Source organism: Nipponia nippon, unplaced genomic scaffold (assembly GCF_047370975.1).
Source record: "Nipponia nippon isolate SJK-2023a ecotype South Korea unplaced genomic scaffold, ASM4737097v1 scaffold_4, whole genome shotgun sequence".
NCBI lineage: Eukaryota > Metazoa > Chordata > Aves > Pelecaniformes > Threskiornithidae > Nipponia > Nipponia nippon.
The window spans coordinates 125,684,235-125,699,219 of NW_028262358.1; the positions used below are offsets into that span (position 1 = coordinate 125,684,235).

The 14,985-nt window shown below is 53.7% G+C and overlaps 1 protein-coding gene across 3 annotated transcripts; it reads left to right on the forward strand.

Moving 5' to 3' along the window:
• The first annotated feature begins 360 nt into the window (after nucleotides 1-360).
• On the forward strand, nucleotides 361-11,889 carry CCDC25 (coiled-coil domain containing 25). 3 transcript variants are annotated; one of them, XM_087776126.1, is made up of 9 exons: nucleotides 361-511; nucleotides 3,612-3,659; nucleotides 4,446-4,485; nucleotides 6,779-6,830; nucleotides 7,316-7,391; nucleotides 7,952-8,055; nucleotides 9,168-9,370; nucleotides 10,426-10,471; nucleotides 11,834-11,889. In XM_087776126.1, the coding sequence occupies exons 1-9, from the start codon at nucleotides 487-489 to the stop codon at nucleotides 11,861-11,863; spliced, it is 624 nt and encodes a 207-aa protein (XP_087632252.1). In that variant the 5' UTR covers nucleotides 361-486; the 3' UTR covers nucleotides 11,864-11,889. The 3 variants fall into 3 exon arrangements, with proteins under 3 accessions (XP_087632252.1, XP_087632253.1, XP_087632254.1); XM_087776127.1 differs by lacking the exon at nucleotides 3,612-3,659 and having other exon boundaries at nucleotides 395-511; XM_087776128.1 differs by lacking the exons at nucleotides 361-511; nucleotides 3,612-3,659; nucleotides 4,446-4,485 and adding an exon at nucleotides 6,182-6,406.
• Nucleotides 11,890-14,985: the final 3,096 nt, after the last annotated feature.

Sequence of the window (14,985 nt, forward strand, 5' to 3'; positions counted from 1 at the left end):
ATAAACGAGGGTCGCTCGCAACTGAAAAGCAAAACCCCCGCAGCCCGGGAGGCACGAAAATGAGCCGGATGTGGCAGAGAGGATGGCTGCGAAGTATTACCATCGCCCTAAGCCATTTACGCGTATCCAGAAAAAATAAAATTAAAGAAAATTTAGTGTGCCCGGGCCCCCCAGCACCCTGGGCTGGCGGAACTTCGCGCATGCGCACAGGGCGACGCAGCCTCGCCGCAGAACTGCGCATGCGAAAAGCTCCCGGGGGTGGGCGGAGGCGCATGCGCAAAGCTTGTATTGGCGTCACTGCCCGGGCAGTGCGCGCATGCGTACGGGGAGGGGAAGGACGCTGGCGCCGCACTGCGCGTGCGGGGGGGGTGCTGCGTGCGCGTGCGCTCCGCCCCCTTCCGCCGCCGTTGTCGCCGGGCGCCGCTGGAGCGGGAGGGCGGCGGCCGTGTGGAGCCCCGGGCCTGGGCGGGCTGAGCTGCCGCCGCCATGGTGTTTTACTTCACCTCCAACGGTGAGCGGGTGAGGGGAGAGCGGCTGGAGGCCGTAGGGGGCGGGGGGGGGGCCGGGCCGGGCCCCGCCGCTGTGAGGGGAGCGCTGAGCCGCGCCCCTGCCCGGTTCCTCAGTGAGCGGGGCTGGCCGGTAAGGACACGTCCTCCTGCCCCTCCGTGCACCCCCCTTAGCCCTATCCGTGCCTTTCTGCCAGCCCCTGGGCTGGGCTGAGCGTAAAGGACCCGGTTTGGGCAGGAACCGGCTACAGCTTGAAGGCGTTTCAGGGGTTGAGGGGCTCCCCGGGCTGAGGAGCCTCCCCGTAGCGGCTGCCAACGGCCCGCAGTGAACAGCAGTACCGGGGAGCGACTTCTGAAAAACTTTCTGAACCGTGCTGCGGTCAGAAGTTTGAGGGAAGGCGTAGCGCCTAAATTGTCTCATTATTTTTCCTTCAACATAGATAGACGTCTTCTGCTTGCCCACGTGAAAAGGTTAACTGCTTCTGAAGCATCAGAAATCTGTGGTTTGATGCGTCCGAGGTTGATGATAAGGAGGACAGTACAGGAATATTCCTTAGAATCACAGAGTCGTTTAGGTTGGAAAAGACCTTGAAGACCATCAGGTCCAACCGTTAACCCAGCGCTGCCAAGGCCACCACTAAACCATGTCCCTCAGCACCACATCTCCCCAGCTTTTAAATCCCCCCAGGGATGGGGACTCAGCCCCTGCCCCGGGCAGCCTGGGCCAGGGCCTGACAGCCCTTTGGGGGAAGGAGTTTTCCCTAATACCCAACCTAACCCTGCCCTGGCGCAGCTTGAGGCCGTTCCCTCTCGTCCCATTGCTTGTTCCTGGGGAGAAGAGACCGACCCCCCCCCGGCTCCAGCCCCCTTTTTGGTTTGCCCGTGGTCATTTCATCTCCCTGTCGCTTGCTTGTGAAAGTTTCAGTGTGGTTTTTACCCCTTGTCCACTGTATCCACAAGCCAGAGTTTTATAGCATTGTTTTCCTCAGTTCTAGAGATGAAGTTCCTTAACGTGAAGGATTCGAGTGTCTGGCTGCTTGATTTTCCTTGCACTTAACAGTCTTGCGAATGTTTCTTAAGTACATTTGTTCCTGGGATGTGTTTAAAACCTTTTTTTCCTGTGCTGTGGAAAGCCAGGGCCTTTATACACCCACTGAACAGATACTCTGGCTGTGTTGATCGCTTACCCTGACGCTCGGATGAAAACGTTTTCTGCCGATAAGCTGCTAGTGAGAAGTTAGGAGACTTTCCTGGACGTGGGCCTTTTTGGGGAGAAAAGTGCCTGATCGGTGCCTGGCAGACATATGTAGGGTGACTTGGGGGGTGCTAGGAGCAGAGAAGCTGCAGTTAACTCTGCTAACGATGTGAACAATCCCCTTTGGTTTTAAATGATCGTTCTGCAGAGGGTTTTTGACACGGTATAATCAATTTTGCTGCCAGGGAGAGGACTACAGCATTGAGGCTGTTGCAGTTTGCCTACAATGTGTTGTGCTGTTACTGGTATGTCTTAAATCGTATGGGTTGGAAGTCATCTGCTTGGTTATGTTAGCGTGCCCGTGCTCTTTTGGCAGGGTGGGCTTCATTTTCACAGAACCATCACTAATACGGCTTTACTTTTGAGCCTTTAATTTTACGCTTACGGGTCTTTAATTCTACGCTTACGCGGTCACAATGGTCTCACATTCTCTGCGCTCTCCTTCCTATGTGTCCAGGGTGGACTTTTTTTCCAATCTTTAACTCCCGCAGGCGAGTTTTCATATTGTTTCATATTTTTGAATTTCCATTTCTTATTACCTCATTACTAAATTGGAAAGCGTCATCTGGGCTTTGTGCTAGTGATGTTGGATTTCTAATAAAAATACCCTGAGAAAGGACTGGGTCAGTAAGCAGTTTGGGATCCGAGTCATTTCACTGCCAGGGTTGTAGCACGTAAGCGAAGCGCATCTACTATTTTAGCGGCTTTGAAAATATGAGATTAGACACCGCATTTTCCAAGGATGCTTTTGGGAGGCAGATTTGGTCACCTCACATTTGTTTGCTCTCAGTCTTTAATTTGCGCGCTATCGGTGAGCGACTTCAGAAATCCCGCTCTGAATTCTGTTTGTTCTGCAGCGGTGCATGAGAAATCCAAAGCTGTGTCGCTGCAGCGTGCGGGTGCTGTAGGTCCTCGTGAAGAACAGCTGAATTTCAGCGCAGCGCTGAGGCTCGCAGCTATGGCTGCAGCATTTGCTCACTCACATCATCGTTGTTAAAAGCTGTAGAAGCTAGAAACGCGACGAACTGGTAGATAGCGTCGCTGTGAAATTGGGATTTCCCTCTTGCTGCGTACTAGAATGGAGCGTTTGGGGGTTTTTAAGCAGGTTGCTCAGTGGTTTCTCCAACAGGACTTCCCCGACTGTGGCACCCTCTTCCTGCTCTGTGCCCGGCTCCCAGCTGCGCCGGCTTTTGGTCCAGACGCCGAAGGGACGCTCGTTTGGTTCCCCAGAACTGGCAGCGTCTTTACTGCATGACGGAACGAGCCCTAAAGAAGAGAAGGACGTTGTTTTGAGTGCCCCAAAAAGGCACAGATGAGACAAACAAGTCACCAACTGCTGTTTATGCCACCTCAGCCTTTCTGTTGAATTTTCACCCTCCCAGGCTACCTGGGGAAGCTTCACATTGAGCTTCGGGTACTTTGGGGAAGAACGGGCCAGGCAGACGAGCTGCTTTACTCCAGGCCACACAGAGAGTTAATCCCAGACCGTAAATACGATTTCAGCTTTTCTGGCTCGCAGACGTATGCTTAATTGGACAGATTATACAATTACACAGACACAATCGGAACCACCTGGATGTTGAGGGTGTTTTGCCCAGAAGGCTGTTCCTTGCTGGATAATCTTCCGTGGAAAGCAGCGGAAACGTCACTTTCCAAAGTCCTTTGAAGCATTCGGGACAAAATCTGGAAGAAATGCAAAACAATCTTCCTTTGGCCCCCAGGAGGGAAGTGGGATGGGTGGAATGAGCCGTTTTCCTTCTAATTTCTGTGACCGAGACTGCTGTGTTTGTCATTCCTTGCACCGTTTGTCCAAACCCCTTTTAATTTGTTTTCCTCTTTCTATCCCTCAGTTGTTCCTTCCGTTTACACCATTTACATGGGAAAAGATAAGTACGAAAGTAAGTACGTTAATGTAATGATGCCTAACGGATTGGATTTAGATTTGTGGGGATTTAAGGTCATTTTGAAAGGATGCCTTTGTATGTGTTAACTTGAAATACTCTTTGAAAACTTGTCTACCCTCGCAAGTGATTCTGACTTACCCCTCTGAAATCCACTGTGTTACTTTTAGTTAGGATAAATAAATTTTGTAAATCTTCTAGGCAGAGTAACTGCCGTCAAATACAAGTGAAAAGCAAATTAACTGGAAAAAAAAAAAAATCTGTCTAGAGAAAAATACTGGTTTTCGGGTTGTGTCTGATAACTTTTTGCAAATCAGCTTTTCTTTTCCCTTCTCTGTCTGTATTTTTCCCCTCTCCGGTGAGCTTTCGTGCTCCGTAGGTTTCCCGTGCCCATCCTTTCCCTCACAGTGAAGGTTACGGTCCTGCTGCGCCTCCTCTTTCCACGGCAGGAGCTGATGTGAACCCGTGTGTCTCACTCCAAGGGAAAAGCGTTAGCATGGCTGTTTGGAAGACTTGCCCTGAAAGTCTTCCCCCCAGTAGACTGATATTTGAAGAAACATATTTTCACCTAAAAATTTCAAAATTAGGTGGTGGAGGCATTCCTGCCGTACTTGTTTCTGCCCTAGCTGCGAGCAGGCAGCTGCGGCGTTAAAGCCCTTTTCTGTTTTCTGCTCGGTCGCCCTGCAGCGCCTGACCGACGGCGGCGGGTTCCTGCTCTCGTCAGGTAGTTTGATTTGTTGATGAAGTCCTGGGCTTTGCTCACTGATACTTTTATTCCTACAGATGAAGACCTAATAAAGCACGGCTGGCCTGAAGATATCTGGTAGGTACTGAAACTCGCCGTGTTCGTTGTAGGAGCTGGCCCCTTTGGGAAGCTTTTTGGGGTTTATCTGTGCATGGAGCTGCTGGAGTAGCAATAATTCCATACACGGATATTTGTGTTTCTGAATAGAGGTGCTAGCTTGCTGTTGCTCTTGGCCTGCTTGGGAAACGGGCAGAGTTAACCGAGAAGGGCAGCTTGGTGTTTGTAAGAGAGCATCTCCTGAGTCAAGCAAAGAGCGGCAGCTCCTGGGTATCCCCGCGCACGGAGAAGCGAAACCGGCAAAACTAAAAGACCGACAGACAAGGGGAGTGGGGCACAGACGTGTGAAATCACGGAGCACAGTCGGGGCCTGGGGATGGAGCCAGAAGTTTTTTGAGCAACAGTAAATGCTGTGCCTAGAAAATCCTGTCTGTTGTCTCCCGGTGCCTTTTGCTCTGCCTGCGGTTTCTGTCCCGTAAACCGGCCGTCGCTGTCTCAGGAGCTGGAGTTGGTGAGCAGGAGCAGAGGAGTTTGGCATTTTGATTCCCGCCGGGTGAAAGCTGTGTCTGCCCTAAGCAGACCCGCTAGAGCTGCGGCCAGGCGGGCAAAAGGAAGCGCTCTGACTTTCCTGGGTTGGTTTTAGCTCGTAAGATCTCATCAGCAGAGAAATCCAAGAGAAGGGACGTGCCCAATCCTGTCAGCAGCAGTCGGTGGCATCTTTGCCGGCTGGGTTAGTCCATAAATTTTCCAGACCGATAAGGTTTGTGAGACGCGTATGAAGGAGTTCGTTCGCTTTCAGGCGCTATCGCAGCAGACCAGACGTATTGCAGTTGCTGCCCTCTCCTTCGCTCACAGTTTCTGACAAGAATCACTGCGTGGATTGTGCTCCTTCTCCCTCTTCAAGGTGGCCTTTCCCAGGACGAGCTGAGGTGTTGAATAGGCGGTAGCTAACGCGCTCCGGGGAGGACGTTTTGTCAGCAGTCAGCTAACTGGCAAGGGAATATTTTTTTCTTTTCTAGCAGAAGAGATTGTACTTCAGCTGAGTAACACTTTGTTGTAGCAGTATCACATTCATTTTCTGTCTCGTGTTTGTCCTATCGCTACGTAATTTAAGGTATGTCTATACTGTTATTTAGGGGTGACCTCGAGATCTGTCCTCAAATTGCCTGAACCATGAAAGTCGCCTTTCCCCAGCCCTTTTCCTATCTTGTAGCTCACACCGGCATCTTCCACGTTGTTTTTTTCGTATCCTGGTGCCATCCCAACAAAATATCGTAGGTCCCCTTGCAGAGGCCTCCTAGGAACTGTTGTCCTAACAGCGTCTGACACCTTTGAGGCTTAGTTCTGCTTACGAGGGGTCCGGTGGAATTGGGGTCGGGGGCTCAGGAGGTACAAGTGGGAGTTCCTATATTGGTGCTTGAGGGTTTTCTGCCTTGCAGCAGGAAGGACAAAGTCCCGTTATGTTAAAAAGAAAACGGTGTAAAGAAAGGTTGGGAGGTGACACGAGATCAGTTCCTCCCTTCCATCCTTGGAAGTTTGCAGGGTTGGAGTGAGTGTCGATCGGGACAGAGGCTTAAAAAATAGGTGATCATGGTAAAAACGCAGTCAGGTTAGAGAGGGTCTGGAGAAGGGCGGCTGGAGCCATCAAGGAGGTGGACAGCCGTGCTGTAAGGAGGGGCTGGGGCGGAGAGCACTCTTCAGGCTGGCGGGGAGAGGGCTGGGGGGGCCATCGAGGCTTAGGAAATCTTGGAGGCAGTGGATGAAGTGAACGCAGAACTGGTGTTCACCTGCTGTCGGGACCGATACCCACTGAAACCAGTAGATCCAGTGCGCTTCCCAGACGGTGTCGCCTGTTCCTGCTGTTGGAACTCCGTGGCCCATTCTGCTGACCACTGAGGGACTGGGGTTTTTGATTTCGCTCTATGAGCTTCAGATCGGTCACGTAAGTGGTGTAACTAGCCGTGCCTGCTGCAGAGTCCACGAGTTCGCTGTTTCTCTTAAGAATAAATAGAGAGCCCAAAACACGCTTGCGTAGGCTCGTCCTGGGAGTGTTGCCTGCATGTTATATAGCATTTAAAAGCAAAACAGGGAGGGGGAAAGGGGTTTTATTTTTTCAGCGTCCCATGGAGAGGGCTGATGTTTCTGGAAGGATAGGCTCTGACTCCCTTGCCTGCTTTTAAACGTGTGTATCATGAACATTTCTATACTTTCAGTGTCCGTGGAGTGGCTGTTTTGTCACTTGTTAGGAAGTAAATCTTTCAGAACAGATCGCCATCTCATACCCTCTGTTAAATGCGCTTTTTTTATTCTGTAGGTTTCATGTGGATAAACTGTCTTCCGCGCACGTGTACCTTCGGTTACACAAGGTAATCCTGTCACGTGTATATTTTAAAATGTCGATATTCACCTGTGTAAGAACTGCGCGCACCCGTTCTGCAGCGATTCCTGCGCGCGAGGCCGTCTTTGCTCACGTGCAGAGTCTGCAGGGCTCCCTAAGGGTGCAGGTAACCGCCAGTGTGGGGAGGCTGAATTTACAGTCCCCGTTACCAAATAACGTGGGGAGGAGCGGGAAGTTCAACGTGGCCCAACAAAGAACGATTGGTTTCTGGCTTGAACACCAAGCGCGAGTCTGGGAACCTCACTAAAACAGGGAGAATACCTTTGAGAAAAGCAGGGTGCAAATCACTTGTGGTGCTTCAAGCCTCTCCTTACAAATGCCTCGGAAGATTCCAGTCTTGTAAAATGTGTAGAGGTCCTGGGTGGGTTTGCAGAGCATCCCGGCCGTGGCGGATCTTCCCGTGCTCGTCAGCCCCGCGCCGCAAGCCGCTGATGTTGCCTTTCTCTGTCACAGGGGCAGACGGTGGATGACATTCCTAAAGAAGTTTTGATAGACTGTGCCCATCTAGTGAAGGCAAACAGCATTCAAGGTAATACCGCTGCCCGGGAGATCGCTGGGAGCTGCTTGTGGCCAGCGTTTCTGGTCCGCATGAGCGTGTGTTTTTTGGATCAAAACGTTTGTGGCGTTTCTGCTGTGGGGCTTTCTGTTAAGCCCGTGCCTGCAGGCCTTACGGCAAGCAGATGTTGCTTGCAGCTGCTGGGGCTGCCTGCTGTATTTTTGTAAATAGGAATTTTAAATCTCCGAAATTCCCGTTTGTGCCTCCGTATCGCTGTCTGAGCCAAGGAGGCCTCGCAGCCTCTTCTCTAACACCACCTTGGGGCCCCCTTCCATAGTAATCGCTCTTCTGGCAAAGACGGTCTCCATCTGGAGTTCGTTAACACTGCTGCAGCGCTTGTGTTACTGCAGAAAGCGATGTCGTGGTGTTCTTCCGTTTCACTGTAACACTGGAAGGACTTCTCCGTTTTCTTCTTTCTTGCCTCGCTAGCAATGTTTGTGACAAGAATAACTGCCGGTTGCCATGCGCGTGGAAGACTTTAGGACCTCTTTCGGCGGGGAGAGAATTGAAACGTTTCCCTCCTTGCTTCCTAGGTTGCAAGATGAACAACGTCAACGTGGTGTACACGCCGTGGACTAACCTGAAGAAGACTGCGGATATGGATGTGGGGCAGATCGGCTTCCACAGGCAGAAGGATGTAAGTGTTTGCTGCGAGCCAGTGACGGTGGCCTGGGGGCAGACTGTAACGTTTCCGTCTTAGGAGCTGGGTGGATTGTCCTCAGCGTTCCTAAAGCCAGGGAATCAATCATCCTCTCCTGAGGCGTAAGAGAGATCCCAGGGGCGTGTTTGGACTCGCCTGAACACCACCGTGGTTGAGCGTCGGTCCGTAGCAGAGCGTAGCCTGTATGGCGCCTGTTCCCAAACTGCAGCACGGTGTAGCTGACGAGTCTTTGCTGATGCCGAGTGGTGTGACGTGTCAGTCTGCGCTACTCGCTTGAATTTATCTCCGCTGAAATCATCTCTTGACTGCAGCTGAAGGGCCTGTGTATGAGCAGTCGCTTTAGGTCAGCTCGCAGGCAGTAGCGTTGTCACACGTCTGGAAGGGCTCAGGACTTGAACTTGCTGCGCAAAGGAGGGCTGGAGATGTCTGTCGCTGTGTTCGCTTCAGTGTCTCTGCTTGGAGAGCTGTCTCATCCTGCTTCTGCCTCCAAATTTGTTAAATCTGTTAAAAGGCAGAGCTGTGTAGCTTCGGTGTAGGGTCAAGCTGGTGCACTAAGCTATTCCCAAGCCGGGCCTAGTGTCCCCAGACAGTGTTATGCTTAAATTTTGGTGAAGTAGCTTGGCTGCTGGGAGAGAAGGCTCTCTAGAGATGCAGTTCTTTGACTAAAACGGGTCTGTACCTGGGCAAGAAATGCTAAAAACCCTGCAGTCAACAAGCAGCACATGAGCTTCTCTTCCCAAAACCGTCTGCGGAGACCTTCTGCCACCTCTTCAGGAACGGGCAGAGACCGGTTCCCGTCTCTTGGCCTCTTTGTTGAGGCATGTGCCAAGAAACGAAATTAGTAATGCTTTTATGTACTTAGCAATGCTTATGCTTATTAGCTATGTGCTGCTGAGTGTTGGGAGTGGGCCTCTTTTTGCTGTTACACAACCTGCTGAATAGGCCCCGGTGGCAGTGATTTTCCTTAGCATCTGGTTTTGTGGGATTCAGCCATGTGTAAAGTGAAAATAGGGTGTTTTCTTTCCGTTGAGAAAGTGCCAGAATCAAAGTATTTTTTTATAAGGATCACAGTTCTTTGCACTCCAAAGGTGAAAATGCTGACGGTGGAGAAGAAGGTGAATGAGATCCTGAACCGGCTAGAGAAGACAAAAGTGGAGCGCTTCCCAGACCTGGCTGCTGAGAAGGAAGCCCGGGACAGAGAGGAGAGAAATGAGAAAAAAGCCCAGATCCAAGAGATGAAGCGGAAGGAAAAGGAAGAGATGAAGAAGAAGAAGGAGCTGGAAGAACTTAGGTAAGTAATAAATTGTAGTGCCAACTTCTAACTTTCTCCAGTTTTCCTCGGCGCTGGGAGGGAGTCATGGGTCAGTAGTTTCTGTTTAATAGCCAGCCCGGCGTTACACAGCGTTCAGCTGACCTGCTCTGGCACAGCCGTCTGCACGGCCCACTGATTTCCTTTGTCTTTAGAATAAATGCATTTTCCCCGTTTCTCCTAAAAGAAACCTGGACGTTAAACCATTGTTGAAAGAAAGGACCGTGTCTTTTCAAACCCGTCCCCAACTTGGGTGAAATTGGGCAAGGCGCTTGGCTCTCTGTCATTAGGGTGGGAGCAACCGCTTCCAGCTTTGCGCGAGCCTCGGACAGCGCTGAGCCTTCACTAGAGTTCCTCGGCTTCCTCTTGCATCGCTGATGTGAACTAAAACACGTGTGAATCCTCAGTCGCACGCTCCTTTAAGCGCAGAACGAGGCATGGTGTTTCGAAATGTCATAGCGACCTTTCTGGCCGAGCCGCAGCACCTGTGAGCTTGTTCCTTAGGGCTGGATGAATCCGCTGGCTGGCCCCAAAAGCTCGCTTTTAAGCTTTAGTAAGTCGTGTTTATCTGTAAATGACAGTGAAACCTGAATTTGAAAATCTCCGGGATTTTCCGAGTGATTCAAGACACGGAGAGCTCAGAAAAGAGGGCTTAGAGAAGCAGACTCAAGTGAAGAGGAGTCAGCAGCAGGCCCCGTGTGTGCTACGGAGTCAGGGGCCTGCCTGCTTATTTAACCTTGCCCCAGGGCTGCCTCTTGGCCGTCCCCCAACGCAAAGGATTTTCTGCCTCCTGGGACGATCTAGCTGGTAGCTGCTGAACAAAGCTATGGAGAAGCAGCCTGCATAGCGCCTGGCCTTTCTCCGCTTGTTTTAATTAGGCAAAGAGTATGAGATAAGCAAATACTTCTCTAGCTTGCCTGAGTTCAGAAAGGAAAAAAAATGTGTTTTTCTGGTACTCGGTCCTGATTTATCAAAACGCCTCTCTGTTGGGGGGTTTTGACAACATGTCATGCAAGATAATGTCATTTCCCTTCCAGGAGCTACTCGTCGTTAATGAAGGCTGAGAACATGTCTTCCAATCAGGTAAGAGCTGGCCGATGCCCACAGAAACCTTTCCGAGACGGCTGAAATTCAATGCGGGATCGTGACGGTGCAGCTCCCGCATTGCAGTCGGGTTTTGGTGACTCCTGCGTGACGGAGCACGTCTCCGTCCCCCCCCCTTCTCGGTGAAGGACATTGCCACTTTCCTCCGCTTTCGGAGAGCGCTCTGTCGCTTGTGTGTCAGCCGGGTGGAGCCTGTGCTGCTGGAAATGGGCGCAAAGTGTCCCCCGGTCCCCTTCCCACCCTGGCAAAGGAACAGGTAGAGCTTTCATCTCCTTGTTTGGGCACAAGCCGGCTCATGGGCAGAGAAGGTCTCCCAAATGGCGACCGTGACCTGCATATGCCACCTTGTTCCTTCAAGGAAGGGGAAAAACGCACATTTTTAATAAGAAATAAACTGGATGCGTACGGACAACGGTGCGGGGAGGGATGAATGTAGGTGCTGAGGGGCAGAAGAGGAAGCTTGAAGGGATGTGCTTGCAGAGAGCAAGCACGTCAGCCCAGGGACTGGAGCTGTGTAACGTGGCTGCAGTCTGACGGCAGAAAAGGAGCCAAAGCAGCGAGGAGCGCAGGCCCGCGGGAGGGAAAGGAGGCGGCGGATCGCAGGAGGGCTGGGGGCTGAAGTTCAGAAGAGGTCCCGACGTGCGCTGGATGCGCCCGCGCTTTGCCTGAGGTCTGGCGCGTCTGCAGCATCCTCCTCGGTGGGACCTTGGGCAAACCGATCTCGGAGCTCCTCTGAGTGGCCCGCAGTTTAAAATCCACCTTTTGCATCCTACTCCCTGGCCAGCTGTTCAGAGGAATGTGTAGTTTTCAAGAATTGTTGATTTTTCCCCTCTTTGAAACTCGAACTGGGTGGAAGTCTGAGCATCTCCCGATGCGCATAAGCGGGCTGTGCCCGGTTCGTGACGCTTGCCAGGGAGAGGGGCGGTGGAAACGCTGTGCGGGGGGTCTCCTCCTCTCACCGCCTGACCCCACATGATGCCAGCCTGCTTTTCCTTCCCCCGAGTCGCAGAGAAGCTCAGGTTGTGACACAGGGACAGTCCCCGAAGCTGCTGGTGAGAGCCCGCTCTCTGGTTCCTCCCATGTCGCAGCAGACGGGTGGCGGTTTCAGGGAGGTGACACATGGCGGGGACAGCAAAGAGCCACGGCTCTTTCACAGCACAGAGCCTTGCTCGGGGCTCTTCCCGCCCCAGAGCTGCTGTTGTGCGTCTGTTTGGTCTGATTTCATGGTGTTTGTACCGAAAGGGCAGGAAACCAGAAGAAACGGCAATTCTGAAATCCTGCTGAATGCAGGGTTTCACCGGTTTCCCTGTTAATGATCCTGATTTGTCTTTCTTCCCACAGGATGGCAACGATTCAGATGACTTTATGTAAATAAAGTCTCTCTCCTTTCTCAGTCATGAAGTGGTTTGGGATGTCTTAATAGGTCACCATCGCTAAGAATGCCAAAAAAAACCCCAAAAAAGTGAACTCTTGACTCCATTTCTTCAGAACCTGCTTGGTTCTCCCGGCAGCCTGACCAGCGCTGTGCCACGGACAACTTCCGAAGGGAGAAGATCTGTATGTCTGCACATACATCTCTTTTTTTTCAGGGACGTGGGTGGAAGGAAGCAGAATTGACTTTCAGCTCTATAAAGACAATGATATTTATTCTAGGGAAGGGGTTGGTGTAGCTTTTAATCCAACGGGATTTAAAGAAAAGAAAACAAATCGCACTGTCTCACTGCTGTCCTGGCAGCGGAGCGTCTCAGAAACGGTTGCCGTTCGCTCGGCCTCGCTGCTGCGCGAACCAACGCGACGCTGCCCACCGCGTAACTCTTCTCTTCGCGCGGGCGACGGTCGGCAAAGCTGGGGGATCCCTCTGCGAGTGGGGGGGGTGTAAATTTGGACAAGCTCGCAGCTGCTTTGCGGCCCTCCCCGGCCCTTGCTGGCGGTAAATCTGGCGGCTCCTCGTTAAATACAGAGCTACAGACGCTGAAGACGGAGCTCGGCTGTGGGTGCAGCCTACTTGACCACAGGCCGCGGTGTGTGCCTTTAGCACAGCGTGAGAACAGCCCCACGGTCTATTTTCCTTTAAATTACTTTTGATTCCTGGGCTGTTCCTTGGAAACTTTCTCTGGAGAGAGAAGTTGGTGAAGAAGAGTTGAGTTTTGCACAGCGTCTGTGCCTGTCCAGGCCAGGGCTCCTGCCTGAGCGCTCTGTAAGGTTTCACGGATGAGTCTGTATGAAACGGTCACGATAATCCTTGCAGCCCCTGTATATACGTCACGATTAAATTCGTACCATGCTGGTGAAACGTGCTGCTAGCGGGGAATCACCTGGTGTGCTCGTGCCTCGAGAAGGAGCAGGGCTGTGGGGGTCCCCTCGGGCAGCAGAGAGCCCTGCAGAGCGCGGCCGTGCTGAGGGGGGACAGCAAAAATCTACCAAAATCTGATTTTAGGGTGCATCACTGGGTGCTGCAGACTCCCCAGCAGCTTTGTCAGGGTGGGAGCTGGGGGAAGAGCCCCTCTGCCCCTGGCCGTGCTTCTCCCCGGCGCAAAGCGAGGGTGTCTCCTGGTGCGGCGGGGATTTTGGGGGGGGGATAGGCCAAAGGGAAGCCTGAAATCTCCACAGTCTCGTCAGAGAATTGCTGAATTATTACAGGAGAAAAAACCTACCCTGCTACAAGGGCGAGTCCCAATATAACACTTTTAACTATTATCTTAGGTGCTTCCCAGCACCTGCCCCCTTCCCTCTGGGTCCCCGAGGGTTGGGGCTGGGGAGAGCGAGGGGGTCCGGGCTCTCGTCGGCCCCCTGTTCCTTGCTGGGAGGAGGAGGAGGAAGATGGCGGGCTTTGCATCCTCTTGCTGCTCGTGTCCTGCCCCCCTGAACCCAGGGTGATCCAGCTAACGCCACCCCAAACTCTCCCGCGCGTCCCACCTCTGTAGGGACCGGGCGTGCGAGCTGGCCCGGGGCATGGGGGGGTTAAAGCACCCCGGGGCTGACGGGGAAACTGAGGCACGCTGCAGCGACTGGTTTTTCTTCCCCCTCCCAGCTGCTCCTGGCAGAGGCAGGGGAGAAGCCAGGAGCCCGGGAGGTCCCCGCGGGGGGCGAGGAGCTGGGGGGACCCCGCCTCGCCCCACAGACTCGCCGCCGCCGGACCGCCCTCCTCCCCGCCATCAATGGGCCCTTTCACGGGACGCGGGTGTTGGCCGGGGCCGGCGACCCGAACGCCGGTCCTGAGCTGCGCTGCCGTCGGCAACACCCGCGGCCCTGCAGCTGCAAACTGTTGTGCTTGGCTGCGGCGCCTGCCCAGTGTCCTCCGGCGTTTAGCGATGGGCGATGTCCCCTGTGTCCCTGCCCGTGGGCTGTGTGTCCCCAGGCACCCTGTGTATCCATGTCCAAGGGACTGCGTGTCCCCAGCACCCTGTGCATGGCTGCCCGTGGGGCCACGTGTCCCCAGGCACCCTGTGCATCACTGCTCGTGGGCTGTGTGTCCCCAGCACCCTGTCCATCACTGCCATGGGGCCATGTGTCCCCAGGCACCCTGTGCATGGCTGCCCGTGGGGTGCATGTCCCAGGGCACCCTGTGCATCAGTGTCCATGGGGTTGTGTGTCCCCAGCACCCTGTGCATCACTGCCATGGGGCCATATGTCCCCAAGCACCCTGTGCATGGCTGCCCGTGGGGTTACGTGTCCCCAGTTACCCTGTTTATCATTTTCATGGGGCTGCATGTCCCCAGCACCCTGTGCATGGCTGCCTTAGGGCCACTTGTCCCCAGACACCCTGTGCATGGCAGCCCATGGGGTTCTGTGTCCCCAGCACCCAGTGCGTCGCTGCCCATGGGGTTCTGTGTCCCCAGCACCCTGTGTGTCGCTGCCCGTGGGGTTGTGTGTCCCCAGCACCCAGTGCGTCGCTGCCCATGGGGTTTTGTGTCCCCAGCACCCTGTGCGTCGCTGCCCATGGGGTTTTGTGTCCCCAGCACCCTGTGCGTCGCTGCCCATGGGGTTTTGTGTCCCCAGCACCCTGTGCGTCGCTGCCCGTGGGGTTATGTGTCCTTGAGCACCCACTGCATGGCTGCCTGTGGGGCCACATGTCCCCAAGCACCCTGTGCCTCGATATCCATGGGGCTGGGTGTCCCCAGCACCCTGTGCATGGCTGTCCATGGGGTTTTGTGTCCCTGGGAACCTTGTGCATCGCTGCCTTGAGGCCACATGTCCCCAAACACCCAGTGCATGGCTGCCTGGTGGGCCGTGTGTCCCCAGGCACCCTGTGCATCGCTGCCCGTGGGGTTTTGTGTCCCCAGCACCCAGTGTATCGCTGCTTGTGGGGTTTTGTGTCCCCAGGCACCCTGTGCATCACTGTCTGTGGGCTCTGTGTCCCCAGCACCCAGCGTGTGGCTGCCCAGGCCAGGAGGTGCCGGATCCACGCCATCCTTCCACGACACTTTAGGACAACCCGTCGGGAAGGTCCGGGATGGCGAGAGGCCCTGCAGCCCCGACCGCCGCGCTCCCCT

Excerpts from the sequence above, each read along its gene's own strand:
- CCDC25 (XM_087776126.1), top strand. The coding sequence starts at position 487 with ATGGTGTTTTACTTCACCTCCAACG. Across the intron at positions 9,371-10,425 it reads AAGGAGCTGGAAGAACTTAG|GAGCTACTCGTCGTTAATGA; the intron begins GTAAGTAATAAA and ends TTTCCCTTCCAG. Across the intron at positions 10,472-11,833 it reads AGAACATGTCTTCCAATCAG|GATGGCAACGATTCAGATGA; the intron begins GTAAGAGCTGGC and ends TTCTTCCCACAG.